General features: G+C 43.3%; 1 protein-coding gene across 10 annotated transcripts in view; it reads left to right on the top strand.

Annotated features, from left to right (window-relative positions):
- ABLIM1 (actin binding LIM protein 1) overlaps positions 1-20,522 on the top strand; it is a 260,716-nt gene that overhangs the window by 73,342 nt on the left and 166,852 nt on the right. For 9 of the 10 annotated variants that reach the window (XM_054581575.1, XM_054581574.1, XM_054581573.1 and 6 more), the window contains exon 1: positions 13,299-13,546. The exons of the other annotated variant lie outside the window; for it this stretch is intronic. In XM_054581575.1, coding sequence (XP_054437550.1) covers positions 13,303-13,546 — 244 coding nt within the window. In that variant the 5' untranslated portion in view covers positions 13,299-13,302. Of the gene's footprint in view, positions 1-13,298; positions 13,547-20,522 lie in introns of those variants that run through there. 10 annotated transcript variants of the gene reach the window in all.

The following is a 20,522-nucleotide window of genomic DNA, read 5'->3' as shown; positions in this document are numbered from 1 at the left end:
TAGGATAGTGTAGATTTCAGCCTGGGAGTCACCGACATGGGCCATCTACCAATAATGACAGGTCTTCAATGACTGCGGTTACCTGGGTACCCCTGGGACACAGGGGACAGGTAGTTGAAGAGGACTTGCTACCATTATGTGACAGCCACAGAAATAGCCATGTGTTTGCCTAGCAAGAGAGCCCCAGAGAGGGATGAAGTCAAGGATCTGCCAAGAAACTTCCTAGGATCCAACCTTGCAATAAACTTGCCGATGTTCTGCCTCGTTATGAGGGAGAACATTTTATTTTTAGTCTCTTTATGACTCTCAGAGCCTTCATATGAATTTCTGGTTTTGAAGATTTTAACAGCTTGTTGCTGTTCTGCCTCCTTCACTTCCACAGTAACATCAAGAATAACAATAATTAAGATAGTTAAAATTTTCGAGTGCTTATTTTGTGACATGCACATGTACCAAGCCTCTACATGTCATATTACCTGCTTTAATGGTCTTCACAACGCTTTTATTACCCCATTTTACAAAGGAGAAAACTGTAGCTTACAGAAGTGACTTGCCCAATATGAAGGCAGATTGAGACGTTGAATCCAAGTCTAATTGCAAAGTTTATTCTCTCACTACCTCTGAATTCCCTGGATACAAAGTGACTAAGAATATGAGAAGGTTTTTACAGTTAAAGTGTACATTTAAAATAGCAATTGCTCAACTTATTCTTAAGTATTGAAAGCAAAGGTATATATATAGGTTCTTCATAAGCCATGGTTCGTTCCGGAGCAAACCTGCTTCACCTTTTTTATTTTTTTTCCTCTGAACATATTTGCTTCAATTTTTGCCTGTAATGCCTCTTTTTTTATCCGGTAAAATTTTAAAAACAACTCTAGGAATCTGATCTTTAATGGAAACAAACAAACAGACAAAAAAGAATCAAATAAGTATTAAACACTGTTGGCCAGTCATAGTGGGGAGGTAGTTGGGGAAACAGTCTGTATGTCCCTGCTCTCATGGGGCTCCTTCCAGGTTTTTGGAAAGACAGAATTTATACAGGTAATTGTGTAATTCTAAACCATGGCTCTGTGAGAATATATAGTGTAAGAATCTAATGCAGGTTGGGGCACCCTGGAAGGCCTCACGGAGGAAGCGGCATTTACGCTGGGGCCCAGCTGATGAGTAGGAGCGAACATGACAGCGATGGGAGCCGCCCAGCCTGCCTGGCAGAGGGAAGAGTGTGTCTGAGGCCCCTGACGCACGTGAGAGCCAAGTGTGCCCCCCGTGACCAGAGGATGGTGACTGAGAACGAAGGCATCACGAGACGAGGACGCTTGTTAAAACAAACCGTGGGAAGGGGACTGGATTGTGCAAAGACCAAACACTGAAGGGTCGCTGCACAGATTCATGTGGTAAAGATTTCTTAAAAAAAAAAAAAAAAGATTGCCAGTCAAGCTGAATGGCCTTGTGGTGTTGGTGGAAAGATGTTTTAAAACAGAGAAATAAAAGGGAATACGATTCAGAAACAGGGTCCTTTGATGCGCAACAAAGGTGCCAGAGCAATTCAGGGCGGAAAGGAAGGTCTGTTCAATAAGTGGTGCTGGAGCCGCGGACTATCCATCTCGTGCCATTTACAAGCATTGAATGGAGGCAGAACATAAACAATAAAGCAATTCAACTTCCTGGATAAAGCACAGGAGAGTGTCTTCATAACCATAGGTTAAACAAAGGTTTTCATTGAAAGAACAAAAAGCAAGCACTTGCCATGAAAGAAAAAAGTGACTATATTTAATTTTATGAAAATCAGGAATTGTTCACTAAAAGATATCTTTAAGAAAATGAATAGGCAAGCCACCACCTAAGAGAAAGTAGTTGCATTATGTTTACCTGAAAAAGTACTCAGATCTAATGTAGATCAAGAACTTCTGCAGATCAATGAGAAAAAGGCTGATTTTCCATATTTCACAAAGGCATACACTTGACAAAAGAGGCTATCCCACATTGCCAATAAGTATATTAAAAAAGTCTCACCCTCATTAGTCATCATCAAAATGCAAGTTAAAATCCCAGTGAGATTTTATTAATCATTATTCATCTGTTGGACTAGCCAAAGTTAAAAGGGCTGATAATGCTAAGTACGGCAAGGATGTGGAACAACTGGGATTCTCCTACACTTCTGGTGGGAATAAACAGTAAACTAATACTTTAGAAAAGTGTTTGGTGGTACCTTTAAAAATTAACAGACAGGTACTAGACCTAGGTACGTACTCAAGAGAAAGGAGTGTGTATGTCTACTTATGGACGTATACAACAATAATCATAGCAATTTTATTCATAGTAGCCCCAAATTGTAAAAAACCCAAATGTTCCCAATCAGGAGAATAGATACATTAGTGTTGTGGTTCGTTCTTTCAATGGAATGTTACCCAAGAAAAACAAAACTAACCCACCGAGATAAGTCAGAATAGGGATACAGTATTGAGAAGTACAAAGGAAGCTTCTGGGGTGCTAAGAATATTCTGGATTTTGATCTGGGAGGTGGTTACATGGATGTACACATGTGAATATTCACCATGATATATACTTGAGATTTGTGAACTTTACTGCATATAAGAATACTTCAATTAAAAATATAATATTAAAATTTTATAGTAGGTTTGAATGGCATGGGAATAAGTTTTGCTAAACCAGAGTTATAAACTGCATACATATGTAGTGTGATCTGAACTATATAAACAACTTCACTTTAAAAAAAACTGAAAGAAAATTTCAAGCAAGAATTAACAGTGTTTTCCAGATGATAGGCTTGTGTTGTTTCCATTTCTTTATAGTTGGCAGTGTTTCCCGAATTTTCTCTAATGAAGTGTGTTACTTCAATATCAGAAAACGAAATGAAGAAACTACAGCTAAAAAAATACTTGACATAACTTGACCCTTAATTAGAAATCAAGTTTGAAAATGTAGGGATTAAGTAGCAACTCAGAGAGGGGCAAAGGCACGGGGGTATGAGTTAGGGAAGGCTTCCCCCAGCAGCAAACCCGCGAGGCGGGCATTTAGGGAAGGGTGTGGCTGAAGACGGGGATGGTGGTTGGTCAGTTAACCTTGGGTGATGCTTCCATGGACCTGTGTTCCTCAGCCTGCCTTTGTTTCTGTTCACTTCCTGGATTCTGTGGTCCTTCAAGTAGGTAATTACTTTTTCTTCAACACTAACATGATCATTGTTAAAACCCTTTGTGAATTTTTTCTTAAAAAGCTCTTTTCCTACCCTTTTACATTTTCAGGTATTACCATTTGCTCTGTTCTCTATTTTGAGGCTACCTCCCCCACTCCCCGTCTCTCCATATGCCAAGGGGAGCCTAAAAACTAATTGAGCCAAGCCATTCTCTCCTCCTGAAAAATAAAGAATTTCTCTCTCTCTCTCTCTCTCTCTCTCTCTCTCTCTCTCTCTCTCACACACACACACACACACACACACTCACTCACTCACTCACTCACTCACTCAGGGAGCTCCAGCTGATCCATCTGTCCTGTTGAAGACATCCACCACCCACCTCATCCTGGTACAGGCTATTTTTGTTTGCTTTGTCTTGAGAGCTCCTATATTGGAAGCCTTTAAAAATTACTTTGGTTTCCATCAGAGAAGAAAAAGCAAAGCACTCCATTCTTCTATTTTATATTTATTACAGGGCTGTGTGCAAAGAAATGCTCAGTAAGTGCTGATTGAATTGCCTTTATACAGATCTTGGTCTGCACCACATTCAGATTGTTCTGCGAACATTTTTACCAAAGGGTACACATTTGCAATTATGAAGTAGATTGTGGAAGAAGTAATATTCTTTAGAGTCCAATTTTTTTCTGAGTCTGTTCTCTGCAAACTTGTATCCTCTTAGGTGAGCTTTTAATTATTGCAATTTCAAATTCTCTGTGATGAATTGAAGCCTTCTATAAGTGATTTTTTTTAACTGTCTTCCTTCTTGGCAGAGTAAATAATAGCATGATGCTGTGTTACTGGAAATTTTAATCAATAAAATGTATGTGTCTTTAATTAGAATGCCAGGAAGAACTGCTGAATCGGACCATTTAGTTAATGCAAAAAGCTGAAAAGTTCAAGTATCTGTGTGCAGAGGGTCAGTTTGAATAACCTGAGTCTAGATGGGCAGTTTTAATATTTTTTTCCAGATAACCTACATGGAGTATTCATTTTAAGGTCCAATCTCCCTAAGCATTATTGAAGCCCTGAAACAGACAAAGAAACGAGGGAGATCACCTTTGCTTTCAAGAAGTTTGTGGTCCAGTGATTTGTCTTCTCTCTCACCCACTGCGATGGCTCCAGCCCGTACTGTGGTGGACACCTTCAAGTTTGACCTTTCCCCTGAGATCCAGAGCAGCGTCGCCAGTTGCCTGCTGGACACCACTCCATGGATGTTCTGATGACATCTTAAACTTGTTACCACATCTGAAATTAGTTTACCATCACCTCCTCTCACCAATTCCTTCTTTTTCCTATGTGTCTTGTCTCAGTGGCTCTACTTTTTCTATCCCAAATACCACCGACCCACGCGAGCCCCCAGATCCCGGCCTGCCCTAATCAGTGCCGTGATGTACCACACTGTCCTGCTCTGAGACTCCAAAAGCAGGTATTGCATTTGGTCTCATTTCCTAAAGCTCCTGAAATGGGCGTCTACCATGGCCATAATAACACTCAGGTTACAATTTGTAGCATATTGGACAGCAGTTACGATTTTTGCATTGGGGGAGGTGGGAGAGGTAAAACTTAATGGAGGTACATGGGTGAATCTCTAAAACACGCTGATCAAAAGAAGCTGGAGGCAAAAGAGTACATCCTGGGTAGTTCTACTGATAGGAAGTTCTAGAATGTGCAAAAATGGTGATGGGAGTCAGACAGTGGTTGCCTCTGCCGTGGGGCTGGGGCTGACCGGGAAGAGCACAGGAAGCTCCCTGCAGCGATGCAAGTGTCCTGTGTCTTGACAGAGATGTGTGTTGCATGGACGAATGCATTCATCAGAACTCATTGAATTGTAAACCTAAGACTTAAGCTTTTCACTATGTGTAAATTGTACCTTAATTTCATAAAAGAAACAAAATGAACGGGAACAATTGCAGAGTGATATGTATACTAGTATCCTAGTACTGATTAAAGATAAAGATACAAAATATAGGTGTAAACGAAGTAACAGAGTGGAAGAAGAAAACGTGCCTTTATTTGTGGCAAGGAAGGAAAGCGCTAAAATTTGCTGTTGGAAGTGCTATGAGCATCACACACTCAGTAGTGTGGGAGCACGTGGCCACTTGTGCAGCGGTTTATAATGGAGATGCCATAATTAAAGTCCAATTTTACTAATGAGAAGGTATGGATCTTTTATGGGAAACCTTCCCATGCTTCCAGTCTCTCACCATACCACCTTACTCTAGTATCTGGAATAAATCACAACCTTTCAGTTTAAGCTTGGTGGGGGGAAGGGTTTGCACCACAGGTTTGAAATAACTGAACGTAGGTCCCAGGCTGGTGGCCCGCAGGCCAGAGTCGGTCTGTGAACATGTTTTGTTTTGTTTTGTTTTTTGGCGGGGGCAGGGATGTGGAGAGTGGTTTTTTTTTTTTTTTTTTTAATTAGTTGCAAATGTTTCAAACTTGGGAGATTTCACATGAAAATCTGAACATCTGGCAATACTTGGCTTGCATTCCCAAACAGCAGTAATTGCTTGGAGCTGTGTGGTGCTTCTCTTTTAAGTGGAGAATGTAGTTTACGCACATGCTACCACTCACAGGAGTGCGGGACCAACCTACTGCCTCAATTGCTGTTTTAATTTCTACTTCTAGTCCTGTGAGTATTTGAATTTGCAACCTTTGAATTAATATTTATAGGGCCCTCCTATGTACTAGGAACAGGCTTTAGGTATGTATATACTAGTACAGGCTTTAGTAGATACATAAAATATATACTATCACTGTATCCCTCTTTCTGACAAGGTAACCAAGGTTTCACTAAGCGAAGAACTCACTAGGTGCCCAAGAGTGAATAGCAAACCCAGAGCTTGAGTAAGGTTTTCTTACTCCAGAGCCCATGCGCATTTACCCACTACATTATTCTTCTCTGCATTTTTAACCTTGATTTCATTCATTATTTAATGTTTCTCTCTGGTTAGTTGTGTTCTTGTTGGTTTCCTTGTGGTTTATTTTGATAAAATAATCTCTGGTCTCCAAACTCTCTTGATTTTGCATCTCTAGTGGTAAATTAATAAATAAATAAATGGATTTTATGTATATTATTTACTGATCAATAATACATTTGCACTATATTAACATGATGTACTCATTTAAAGTGTAAGCATTTTAAATCTTAAAGAACAAGATTTTATATCTATGATCTAGAATTTTCTTTCTATACTGCACTAGATTATCTTTAAGGGATTGCATACACTATTTTTGCAACCGGCAAATGAAATGATGCCTGAATAATGATTCTACCTGAAAGCATCTTTTATATCAGACTCCCAGTTTTGTATCCAATAAATTGTCCCTTCCAGAAAAAGGATGCAGTAGAAAGTCACCAGATCAGTCCAGACTATGGAAGGACAAGAGAAAGTTCTCCCTGGTTAGAAAAAGAATTGCAGCCACATTTAAAGCACTGTGTTCTAACCTTCTATAAGGCCTGAACTTCAGACTAGCCAAACCTGTCTTTTGTTCATATAAAAACCTTGGACTTGCCGTTGAGGAGTTTCAGTTCTCTTCAAACATCTAATTCTGTGGGTTCAGTTTGGAGGGACACAATGTCCCCCCAGGTCTCAGTTTCTCAGTCTGAGATGTGGGGGCTCCATGTGGAGTGTCCCGCTATCTGTTCTCACAGGACCACACTGTGATGAACAGATTTGTTGGCATCAAGTACTGGGGACGAAATTGAGGGCGGAGAGAGGCTGTTTAATAATGAATCAGTGGGAAGTGCATTTGTGGGTCCATCTCAAGGGTTTCCCCAGAGTCCCAACACTCTAGGAAAGAAGAGCAGTGAGCAGACTGTTCAGAGGCACGTTTCGTGCCTACTCAAAAGTAATGCCATGTTATTTCTCTAAAGAGAGTTGTTTGGTTATATGTGGGTGGATAGGTTCTTCCTTCTAAGATCTCCTCTATGATCCCTGACCCCTCTTGCCATTGTCATGGGTGATCTGAAGAAAGCTTTCTGCTGGAGCCTCCTCCTTCTGGGTTTTCTTTTCTGCCTTACCCTAATCCCCTTATTTTCTTAGCAAGTGTATTTTCTTCAAGATGCAGATCAAACATCGTATTCTCTGTAATCCCACCTGCACCAGGTTTTCACTCGGGTGCACTTTCATAAAAGGAGATCATGGCACTGAGACCAAGGCAGGGGGCGGGGGGCACATTTCACATACTGCACTGCAGACTCCCTGGAGGGTAAAACATTTTTTTTATGTGCCATTGTTGGGAATATAATAGGAATACATAATACTGTCCACATAAAATGTGCAACACAAGCCAGTTCTCATTCTGAAACACATTTCCTTTCATTAAGACAGAAAATTAAAAGGTCCCATTAACCATCTCCAGGATCTGTAAACCAACCCCCAGCCTCCTATTGCTGTAACTGTACACTGGGGTGGTATTTAGCGAGTTGCGCTGCAGTTAGGCCCATCCTTGCCTGTGTCTCCTGCTAATTCACGGGCTCTTTGAGGGCGCCTGACATAGTCATCGTTCAGGCAGCTAACACCTGGCCTGTCATATTGTTGGTGCCGAGTAAATGTTTGTTCACTGAAGACGGCTCTCTTAAACAAAGGGTAGAGAAAAGCCTGGCACTGATTTTAATCAGGTCCCCTGTTCTAGTCCTTATCTACCTTACACATTTCTTGTGACCTAAACTCCCAGGAATTCCTCTTTGAAGACAAAGCTGTAGTCCGGAGATGAACGATCTCAAGAAAAGACATGGGTGAGCAAGAGGCCCTGATTGTGTCACGCTCAGGAAATAGACTCTCTGGGTGTTTGACATTTTCTAGTCAATTGAGAGTAAACAGGAGGTTTGAGTCCTGGCTCTTCTGTGTTGAGATGGATGAATTATAAATACTTTCCCTGGGCCTTTGGAAACGCTTCCCTCTGCATTTCCCCCCCTGGGAGGCCGTGGAGGAGGGGCTGGAGCAGGCAGACACCCTGCACCTGCTGCAGGGCCAGCACCTTTGTCAGCAGAGGTGGGAGAAAGTGCTGACACAGGGGTTTCTGGTCACCACTCAGCTGTTAATCCCACCAGCAAGGACAGCCTGTCTCCTAACGACCCACCACTGGGACAGCTTCCTGTGGCCACAGCTGGCCTGGCCTCTCAGGCATGTGCCTGTCACTTAGTGCCTCCCAGTTCAGTGGCACTTAGATAATAAGCTCTGGCCAGCAGGAGGGTAATTGCATCCTAGAGCTGCAGAGGTGAGAATTGTTCTCAGGCCGATTGGTATAGAATGTGTGCGATTTCCTCTTGCATTAGAGCAGTTCCTAGTGACTAAAGTGTGTTTTGTCTTTGATAGCTGACTGTTAACCAAATATTGGGTGCTCATAGTTCACAGTCACTTCTTAATGAGAATTGTCGAGTTCTCCTTACGAGGCATTGCGCACCTAGTAGGGATAGAGTCCAATGTGAAGGAACAGGTGACCCAGGCAAGACTCCTGCCCTCTAGAAGCCTATCAGCCAGCAGGGGGATGAGACAGTCTCCAGGTAGCTGTATGACAAGACAGGATATAATAACTGCCACGGTAGATCTGCTATTTGGGGACATGGCAGGAAAAAATTGATTCTAGTTGGAGTGAGTCTGGAAACCCTGATGGAGGAGGCAACAGTTGGACGACATTTTGAAAGACGGGTGGATTTTTCAGAAGGATCCAATGGGAGAAGCTGAGGAATTTCAGGAAAAGCAAACCCGGGAAGGATTAAGGGTTGGGACGAATGGGTGTGCTGAGGCCACAGAGAAGTTTTGGCCGCTGGGGGAGACCACAGCCTGGTGGGCGGTGACATGTGGTGGGTAACAGTGCTCTGACTCGACGGGACAGATTCACGGGGCAGCCTGGTCTAACATACGGGCTCTGAGCTTAGTGGCGCGGGAGAACTGGTGCCTGCGACCCTCCCCCAGCAAATTCCCATCTGCGGCTGCTTCCCTGAAGGCATTCCAAGCATGGCTCTCATTGCCATTTGGAAATCTTGCCTATGGAGAGTATTGTCAGAGGGTAATCTGAGACACTTGCTGTCTGTTAAACTAATTATGCTTCAGTCCTCAGAGTGCCTTGGTGCTCTCAATCCTGAATGCTCAGCAGATTTTATGTAGTATCTGAATTATTAATGGAGATGATATGGAAGAGGGGGCTTGGCTGCCTGTTCCATTTTGAGCAGGTCTTGGGCGGGTGGCATTACGAGAAGAGAGGCAGCTGCGTGTAGCGTGATGGACGGAGCTGGCCTTCCAGAGGAGCCCTACCCGGACGGGAGCCTGTGCCAGTGCGCACAGAGAATCACCGCCTGCTTTGGAGGGATGGGTAAGACCCTTTCAGCTTTCGGCTTTGCCAAGGAGAGGCGCTGGGTGGATGATGCAGGTGAAGAGGACTAAACGTAAGCCTTGCTGGTGGCAGGGAACAGGCGCCGCCTGGAGCAGGGGCACCTCCAATGGGCCTAGGCATCCTGGTCAGGATGTCCCATTGTGCCCTTCCACTGAGCCCTCCCCCTTAAACTCTGCTGCTTCTCCCCCCAGTCTGTTCCTCTCAGCAGCAAAAATCATCCTGCATACCCTGAGCTATTGCAGATGTTTTCAGTGGGCTCGCTGAGTTCTTTGTTTGCTCATTTCTGATTAAAATGAAAACTGAAAAGCAAGTGACCCCATGGTCACTGACAAAGCCACTGGCTATTAATTCAGACCATTTCCTTAGAAAACTAAATCCCATAAGGATTCAAATTCTAAAGGTGGTGATTTTTCTTAATTTTTTTTTTCTTAACAAGAGGCAGGCAGATCTTAGCAGATGATCTAAAGGGGGCAGGGGAGACATTTGTCCAATTAAAAAAAAAAAAGACCCAAATCATTACATAGAATAAAATTAAAGAAAAGTCAGAGTTCATTTGTGGAGAATTACTGTGGGGAACGTCCTGTGATTGGAGAATTAAGAACCAAATTAAGGCATCATCCACCCCTTGAGCACTGTGTAGCCCCCAAATGCCTGGCTCTGAGGTTGGGGTCATTTTATTATTGAGCTTCCACGGTATGTGAGGGAGGAGGGCTCAGGGCCTCTTGATGCTGTTGAAGTCCTTTGGTGAATATAGCGGATGATGGTTCCTTTTCATTGTTTTTTTATAGCAGAGCTTGTTTGGGTGCAATGGAACTGTTTCTGATCAAATATGCAGGCCAACAAAACCCGGGGTGAAAGTTAAGCATTTGTAATTAGCATTGGCTTTGTAGTGTAGTGCATTGTGATACCTTGTTGTAAAACCACATAAATTGTCACAAAAACCACTGCACTGCTTCCAAAGTGCTGTGGCTGTTCTTTCATATGGGCTGTGGCGAGAGGCTGCTGTTCTTGCAGGACTGGGAGCAATGGGCCCCCTGGTGCTTCTCCAGGGATCTTCTCCACATTGTGTTTTCATGGCTGGTGAGCCTGCTCTCAGGCAGATAGCGCTGACAGTATATTTTTAAGATTGGAGGCTGGGCCTCTGTGGAATGGTTACACTGGACAGTGTGGAAGAGAAAAGTTTAAGAACTACAGGCGCCCTGGAAAGTGGAACTCAGTTCACGGGCACCCACTGTCACTGCTGGCTCTAACCCCCAAGCACCCAGCACCCGAACCCTTAACCCTCTCCACTGCCTGAGAAAGGAGTCAGCCCTCACATTTACCTGTCATCAGATTGTCTTTAAAAGCAAATGTACTCTCAGCCTTCTTTATGGTCCATGTTTAGTGTGCTCTATTCTGACCTAAAAATCATAAACTATACTAAACTTACCTATAATTCTTTTATTGAAGATAAATTTAAATTTACACAATTACTTCTTAGCTATATGGACCTATAAACTTGTCCAATAATGTAGGGGTGGCCTCAATATGTTCCGCCGATAAAACGGCTAAGTGTTGAACTGTTGAGGTGTAGAGTTGGTGCTATCAAATTCATTTTAGTGGGTAGTGCTGGACAAGGGCAGGGGCCAAAAAGCCAGAATGGTGTAGTCATGGAAAAGTTACACTTTGTCTTGTTCAGAAGATGCTGGATTTGAAGAAAATGTTCATCTTACTTGTCTAAGTTCTGCCTTTGTACTTTGCATGTATGGAGGCTGTGCTTAAAGTGTCTGCATCCAGCTTTTCCATAAAAACACACATATGTGTTTCACAAACAAGCCAGGTGAACACATAAGCAGGTAGTATTGCTCATGGTCTCACTTTGCAAAGAGCAGAGCTGTAGGAAGCTAAGCACAGGAGGAAGGAATTAATGGTATAGGGCAGAGGTTCCCACACTACAATGTTTATTACAAAAACATTCTAGAAGAACCTGGTGGGTTTGGGATGGGCCTCAGGCATCTGTGTTTTAAACAAATTGATTCAGAAACCATACTTTGGGAAGTGTCAATAAAATACCTTCCACTGTATATCCTAAGGCTCTCTGAAGTAAACACCCAAGAAATAGGACACCTGTAGAGTGTTTTACCTGCTTTGTAAACTATTTCCAGAGGATGACATTTGAAGGGTTATTTCTGGGGACAATGTTAGTACAGGGCTTAATTCCTAAAATTTGAGAACAGAAAATTCAACGCATGAATGGGGTGAATAATGGGGCACCTCCCATAATTCTACTCTCTCCAGCCGCACCCAAGTATGACGCCTCTGGGACAGAGCGTGTTGCCTCCACTCCTACTGGGCTTCCCATTGAGCTAGAATCATTCTAGCAAATTTGAACTCTCTGGTTCTTGACCTCTGTTGTAGAATGCTGCATTAAAGATTAGGAGCTAGCAACAATTGAACTAGGCTGTCCTTTCTCTGCTTCATCTGCTTACAGCTCTTGTAGAAGGACCTGATGATTGTGGGAGGAACAGTCATAGGAACATAGGAGTCAGGAGACCTGGCTCCACCATGGGCTTGCTGTGTGGCCATAGGAAAGTCACTTAGCTTCTCTGACGCTTACTTTCTTCACCTTAAAGTTAAAGGGCTGGAGTAGATCTGTGCTTCCTGATGGTTGGTCCTGGTCTGGGGAACTTTGAGAAATATGAGTTCCTGGGTCCCACCCCTGAAGAACCTCATTTGGAGGTCTGAACTAGCCCCTCGATTTTGTATTCTTCCAAAAACTCCACAGAAGATTCTTATGTGCAGCAATATTTGGGAACCATTAGGCTAGGTTATCTTAGGAAGCCTTTCGAGCTCTATAATTCTATTCAGTTTAAAATATGTAAGGGTTTTAATGAATAGAAAATTTATTAGAACACAATAGCCCAATGACAGGAATGAGAGTATGGGTTTATTCTCTCCGACTTGGGACTACTGTGTAGCTATAGATTGTCGCATACTGTACTTGACCTTACTGAGCAGATGTCAGAGGGTAAATTCTCATTACCGGGGATGGCCTTTGTCTATCAGTACCCTGCTAGCTTGTGACTTTGTGAAAACACACAGCTACCTATACGGCAATTCTCTCTCCATCCTGTGATTCTGCTAGAGTCTGCGGTAGCAGGAAACCAGGAAACAACATAAATATCATTATCATTAGATTAATGGAATGAGGCAGAAAGACATTCATGGCATGAGAGGGAGAGGTTTCCTTCTAGAAAATGGAAAGGACTGATTACTGTGGCTGGCAGCTGGATTTGTTGCTAGTTAAAGTTGAAGAACTTTGAGTGAGGTCTTGTCTCTGTGACATCTGAAAAGGAGCCTCAACATGTGAGAACTTGGACTTACTCTCCTGATTATTTTCTGATTTGCATGTTAGATTATATACCGTCTAGTCCTACTCACAGTGCTCTTACTGGTAGATATTGAACCTGCTAGGAATATTTGTGGGCGAATTCTTTTAGATACTGCAGCTGTGTCCTTTCTCTTGCTCTGCATTTCAATCTGACATTTGGATATGCATTCACGTCTCAGCCTGGCATAGCCTTGGGTTCCCAGTAGGGGCTGTTTTTATACCTGATCATCTGCGTATAGGGAGCCCTAAGCTCTTGAGGGTAATCACTTAAATACATCTTCCTTAATCTTCTTTGCTGGGCAGTGAGAAAAAAACAATAAGGAGTCTGGAGAGTTGTGGGGAATCGCAGCTGCTTGGCACCCTGGTGTCCATGCCTCATTTCCCTGTAACCCATGCCAAGATGCCTTCCTTGCTTGGTTTAAAGTGTCTGGGGAAATTGTGCAGCTCTGAGAAAAGCAAAGTCACCTCCTCCGGGACAACCAGCACCAGGGGCTCCTACAGAAGGAGGCTGGTTGTCGAGGACGTGGGCGTCCCTGTGAGCCCCCGCCCCATGCACGGACGTGCCACTGTCACCCACCTGTTGTATCTGTACCGTGACGTCGGCTGCATACCCGAGACCCTGGCTAACAGCGTCGATCCTCTGGGTAAGTGCAAGAGCCTGCTCTGGACTCTCTGTTTTCATTGGCTTAATAATAAAATACCGCTGAGAATTATTCTTCCAAAATGTATTCTTCAGGGGAAACACTATTCTTCATATATAACTAGTGGGGCAAAGGCCAGGGGAATTTAGCTATGGAGCTAAATCCTGAGGGTATTTTTGTCTATGGTTTTATTATCTTAGCAACAAATGTGCCTCTTTCTAAACTTGATACTAATGATTGTCAAAATTGGAAGTGTGATAGAAAAGAAAGATCTCTATTGATAGATGCTGTTCTTTTGTGTGATAAAGGATGAATAGAAAAGAAATATTCAGGGCAGCAGAATGACATGAGTAAAGAATGACCTTAGTAAAGTCGAGGTCTAAATTGTATCACTGCCTACGTAAGGCTCATCTTATGAAATATTTCAAAGGAAAAAAAAAGGAAAGTGCTTATAATATTGAAAGAACTTGTTGAGGCTCCTTCAGCGGAGCTCATTGGCATGTGGTCACTCATCCATCTGCCTGGGAAAGAAGTGGGGAGAGCCCAGTCTCAGGACAGGGCAATTGCACCTCGCAGTTTTCGGACTCTGACGTTGGAATTGTGCCTTTGTTAATGACAACGACACCTACCCAGCTGCTCACTTCTTGTCAAAATCAGTGCCAGCATGAATACAGAAGGCAGAAGGGTATCACATATGGTTCCTACAAACATGTGAAGATGAGCCAGTGAGCAGGATGTATGCCACCTGAGACAACTGGAAAGGAGGACAGGGTTGGCATAAGGTCAGGCGAGGTCAGGGCATGAACCTACACTGGGGTTCTTTGTTTTGTTTTGTTTTCGTGCAATTAATTTTTAACAGCTTTATTGAGAAATGATTCCTATACCTTACGGTTCACCTATTTGAAGTCTATTACTCAGCGGTTTCTATGTAGTCACTGATATGCACAACTATCACCACAGCAAATTTTAGAATATGTTTATTGTCTCAAAAAGATACCCCGTGCCCTTCAGCTATTACCCCACCCCCACTCCAACCTCTCCATCCGCACCCTCAGCCTTAAGGAACCACTAATGTATTTTTGGTCTTTAAAGATTTCCCTTTTCTGGACATATCGTATGAAGGAAATCATATAATAGATTGTCTTTTGTGTCTGGCTTCTTTCCCTTAGCCTTTTTTCTGGGCTCATTTATATTGTAGCATATATCACTATTTCATTCCTTGTTACAGTTAAATAATATTCCATTGTATGAATAGACCACATTTTGTTTATCCATTCATCAGTTGATGGTCTGTTGCTACCTTTTGGCTGCTGTGACTAATGCTGCTGTGAACATTCATGTGCAGTTTTTTGTGTGTGGACATATGTTTTCAGTTCTCTTGGGTATATACGTAGGAGTAGAATTTCGGGGTTATGTGGTAACTATAATGTTTATCCTTCTGAGGAAGTCCCAGACTGTCTTCCAAAGTGGCTGCACCATTTTACATCCCCATCAAGAGCGTATAAAGGTTCCAATTTCTCCACAACCTGCGAACACCTGTTATTATCTGACTTTTTTATTCCAGTCTTCCTAGTGGGTATGAAATAGTATTTAATATATGGCTATACTGAACTTCGACAAGAACAGGGAGGGGCTGGCTGGCAGACCAGTGCTAAGGCAGGACAGGGTACCCGTCTGACAGATGCTGGTGTTCACAGTCCCTTGGGTCTCTCACTCTTCAACAATCTTTACTTCATCCTTCTCAGGGGAGTACGGAGTGGGGATGGGGAACGCGGCGTCTTCTCCTGGACCCCACATGAGCTACCCTAGAAGAACCTTATTCAGAACCAGCTGGCCATGCCTTTTGCGCTTGAGGGCACTTCTCTCCACTATCCATTTTGTATGCGGGCAGACACATAAAATTCCTTTATTGAGGAGAAAAAGGTTATTGTACAATTAGGGATAAAAACTGAACATTTGATTTCTCTTGGAGCCATTGTGAATCAGTTTGGTGCTTCTACTGAATGCTTCTATTGAAAGAGATTCAAATCAAACTCTTTGGAATGAGCTGTTGATGACCGTGAAAGAGATAAAGTCTGCCAGTAGGAGAAGGCAGGAAGTCAGGGGGAGTCCAGGTAAACAGTGTGTGAATGAGAGTGTGCTGGACAATGGCTTGTCAGTAGTTTCAATCACAAGAGAACACAGAATGAACAGTTTCAAAGAGAGCCCTGGGTAAAGGAGAGGGTAACCATCACTGAGATATCCATGTCTTAGTGGAGGCAGATAAGGGAACTGGGGGGATTCGTTCAGTGTGTGGCTTTGGGGTTGGCCATTCCAGAATTTAAGTCCCAGCTCTTCTATTTAATAAATGTGTTATTTTGGGAAGTTACTATCTCCAGGTCACAGTTTCCCCATCTGTAAGGTATGCAAATGAACGCATACCTCATATGATTGCTATGAGCATGTCTTTCCCTAGGGTAAATGGGTCCTGAGGCCATAGTTTTACAATTGGAGTTGCTCCAAATCAGCGTGTCAATATCCCAATCTTGTCCAATCATGGGAAAGAGTGAATGTTCACCAGATTTCCCTCTTAGACTTGAACTGGCTCCAGGGCCCTGAGAGAGCCCCACTGACAGGAGCCTTAGAGCCGCTCAGGGCGTCTGCTCCACCTGCTGCACAGCACAGGAGAGATGTAGAGGATCATGAGACAGAGCTCTAAAAAGGGGGCTGGAGTGCCCTGCCTAGATGGTACTGCTGGCCCCAGCTGGCCCTAAGAACGGGACTTAGATATTTTTGAAGAAGGCGTGGTGTGGGTCAGGGACACTGCTTGCCGAGGGCTAAGGGAAGTATTGATTATGAGGATTAAATAACAACATGCAAAGCAATATCAAAAGTGTTTGCTATGGCAGCACACACATGCATCCCCTAAAGTTTAGCTCCAAGAACAATAGCCCTGGCTGAATAGCTTGATTGGGTAGAGCGTCAACTCTATGCACCAAGGTTGTGAGTTTGATCCCCGGTCTGGGCACATACAAGAATCAACCAATGAATGTATAAATAAGTAGAACAACAAATAAAGATCTCTCTCTCTCTCTCTCCTTCTTTCTCTCTCTCTCAAAAGAAAAACAAGAAAGTAATTTATTCTTTTTAAAAAACAATGATTTCTATTGTTTGCCTCCCACTGCTGTGACACAGTAGAGGTCCAGTTTTTGTGCTGCTGGGCCCAGGACTATAAACACAGCACAGGAAGTGGGATTCCCAGGAAGGCACTCTGTGTGCTTGGAGCATCCTGTTTAGGACAGGTGCTTGGAGGAATTGCACCCTCCTTCAGGCATGCGTGTTCCTGTGCTAGCAAAATTCCCAAGTACTCAGGAGCAGCTCCTGGCAGGACACTCAGGGTTATTTGGCAAAGGCCTCCTGCACCTGCCAGAAAGACTTCAAGATTTCGCAGCTTCCTGTTGTTGTCTGTGGCTCAACTCCTGTTTGAATTGTACAGTACTCCATGCTTTTCCAAGTGTCCCTTCAGTGTGTCCCTCCTTTGTTATGCTCAAAACAGCCCTGGGGACTTGATAAGGAAGGAGTGGTTTTCCCCATTTAAGAGCAAAAAAAGGAATTGGCAAGAAGCTGGGACATGAGACGAAGCAAACGTATCAGTGAACATAAAAAATAGCTTCAGCACAAGGATGTAACGCTCTCTGGTTGTGGGTGTGGTACCGCTCCAGAACAGTCATCAGTCACTGAGGGCCTGCTATGCCTCAAACATTGTGCCAAACGCTTTCTAATTTTCTCTATTTATTATTCCTAACAACAAAGCAAGTACTACTTGCTTTTAATCCTCCTTTTACAAATGAGGAAACAGAGGCATATGCAGTTAAGAAACCTGCCAAAAGTTGCACAGGTAGTGAGTAGAAGAGCTGGGTTTGGACCCAGGTTGGCCTGACACCCAAGCTCATGGTCTTACCGTGATGCTGAATGGCCTCACCTAAGGACGGGTCATCCAAGAGACCTGCTGAGCACTGGCACACTTGTAATTTGTAAATAGTAGTGATAATTAAGCACTTTAGCTACTCACATTTAAAATTTACTTATAAAATAAAATGTTTGTGCCAGGAAAATGAGCAAACGTTTTTTTCCCCCTAGTTCATAAATATAAATCTCTGTACAGCATTTTCTCCTCACCCAACTTAGAGTAAGTTTTTGAACCTGTGTTTCTTTCTGTCTGTCTTAGCTTTTGGGTCTAGTACAAATGAAGGAGCATATTTAGGGCAATTTCCTTCTTGACAAACAAACAAGAAGAAACTGGCACTGTTATCAAAAGCTCTAAGGATATCTGGAAAGGTTCAGTGATTATGTTGTTAGCTAAGTTCAAATCCCAAAGCAGAATGTTCTGCGCTGGAGACCAGGGATCCCAGTAGACTTGGCAGTGCCCTCCCAGGAGAAGCAGTTTATATTCCTGAAGATAGAAAGGTGATTTTTCTCTGCCTCAAGCACCTGCTGTTCAGAACACCCCTAGGGATTGTCTTCACTTGCAATGGTCTCCCAAGACCCAAATACTCAGGTTTACCATGTAACTGAGAGAATTTCATGAGGTTTATACATAGCTTTTTCTTTTTAAAATTTTTATTTATTGATTTTAGAGAGAGAGAGGGGAATAAGTAGAGAGAGAAAGAGAGAGAGAAAAAGATTGTTTTGTTGTTCCACTTATACATTCATTGGTTGATTCTTGTATGTGCCCTGACTGGGAATTGAACCTGCAACCCTGGTGTATTGGGATGATGCTGAGCCACGTGGCCAGGGTTACGTTGTTGTTTGAAGTGCTATCAACCTGTTTTGTTATATGTTCCTAACATATAACACTATAATTATACAGCTTTTCACATTTTAATCCCATTCACGTTCATGAATGCCAACCCCATAGATCAGACATGTGTATCAAAGGGCCAGGAAGGTCTTGGACATTGTGGCCCAGCTCCAAAACGGACTTTGGCTGTCCACAGTTTGAAGAGTATGCTCCTCAAGGCTCCATGGAACTGTCTTATCACATCTTCCTGGTGATATTGAGCAGCTGTGCTGGGAGAATGTTTTTAATACTTTGTAAACCTCACACTCAGGGCAACATGTGTGACCTGGCCATGAAGAACATGCATCCTGGGAGATGTGGCAAGGAGGAGCGTCTGGTTCTCTTGACCGGTGGCTTAGACTCATGGCTACTCTGACACACAGGAGTCACAGGACTCTGGGGCTTGCGGGGAAACGCGCTCCTGTGTCCCCTGTCCCTCCAGCGCGCCAGGCCGCATCGCCACATCCAGTGTGCCGCTGGAATGCGGTCCCCTCAATACAGTGGTATCACTTTGACTCTTATCCTAGTGAGGATGGAAATGACAGGTGCTGGACAGTTTCTTCTAAATCCAGGGAGGACAGAGGAGAGAGGTTTGAGATTTCAGCCGTGCAGTAAAGCATTAGAGAGTTTGCATTTTTTTCTTTGATTTACAGTAATCAATAACCCCAAAGCTTCCTATCCCATTAGTTTGATCACATTTCCCAGAAACATAGTTTTAAGCCCTTGATGATCAGGCCCTGACTTTGTGTGATGTCCATTAACCGACACAAGACTTCTTGGTCACAGATGCTTGAAGGAGCCTGTGACCTTGGACCCTCCCTATACATGCTGTGCTGCTGCCCAGCGTACCCTTCCCGGTTCCTCAAACAGGATTCAGCTTGAGCATTCCCTCTTTTGGCCAGACTGGCCCCACGCCGTGGCCCACCTTGCTCCGTGCTTCGCAGCATCCTTCACGTAGTGCTGGTAGAGTTGCCTGTTGCTAAGCACCGCCCCCAGCTCACTGTGAGTTCTTCCCTGAGGGTCCAGAGGGAGCCACACTTGTGTTCTTCTTCCATTATAGTGCCTGGTACAGAAATAGGCTGAGGGTGTGTGAGTTCATGAATGAATGGATGTTTGCAGAAACCAAATCACTCTGTTAGAATACAATGGACATAAAATTGTCGCCCAGTCTTCAAGTAGCTGAGGCTTGGAGAAGCAGTTTGGTATAGTGGCTGAGAATTCAGTAGTGTAAAGTCAGACTATCCTGCCAAGTTCAAAGTTCAGTACCACTCTCGAGATGTGTCACCTGAACACATTACTTAACAGCTCTGAGCTTCAGTTTTATCACATGTAAAATGGAGATAATACTGCCTACATTGTATGAGGACAAAAAGAAAGTATAGATGTAAAAGAAGAAAATAAACTAGTGTTTATTAGGTTCTCGATAAATAGTCCCCTGTTTTCTGCTGCTTCTCCCTACCCCAAATATGTGAGAAGCTAAATAAATGGTTAAGTAACAAATACACATTAGTTTTCTTTTCTTTTTAAAAAAGATTTTATTTATTTTTAGAGAGAGGGGAAGGGAGGGAGAAAGAGAGGGAGAGAAACACCAGCATCTAAGAGATACATCAAAGTGCAAGAGTTACACTGATCTGTTGCCTCTCACACACACCCAGCTGGGGACCTGGCCCACAGCGCAGATGTGCACCCTGACTGGGAATCAAACTGGCGACATTTCGGCTCACAAGCCAGCACTCAATCCACTGAACCACACCAGCCAGGGCAGATACATGTTAGTTTTCAAAGGAAGAAAACGTACCTTGGACCTGGTATAGCGAGGGCAAGAGAAAGCAGGAGCTGAGCTGGAAAACAGATAAGATTTACCCAAAATATGAGCAAAAGGAAAATAGCTCAATGATATGAGCACAGAGAGGAAAAAAGCAGGAGTAAGACGTTCTTCATCTAGTTCCACTGCCTGAGTCTGCCGGGTCCAGCCTTGTTTTGTTTTGTTTCTTTGTTTTTATTTATTTATTTATTTAGGCCCAGAATGTGGACAAGTAACTATTTTCATAGGAAATGTTGCCATCTAATTTACTTACTTCCTGGAGTATATATGCTGAAATACCCCATTAGTTTTAATTAGCTCTACTTAAAACTAATCTTATTTAACGTCAGAGGGTA

This window comes from Pteronotus mesoamericanus, unplaced genomic scaffold (assembly GCF_021234165.1).
Source record: "Pteronotus mesoamericanus isolate MK-2021 breed Mesoamerican mustached bat unplaced genomic scaffold, CSHL_Meso_final contig_657, whole genome shotgun sequence".
Classification (NCBI taxonomy): Eukaryota; Metazoa; Chordata; class Mammalia; order Chiroptera; family Mormoopidae; genus Pteronotus; species Pteronotus mesoamericanus.
The sequence above is the reverse complement of the archived record's forward strand: the minus strand, read 5'-3'. Positions and strand labels throughout refer to the sequence as shown.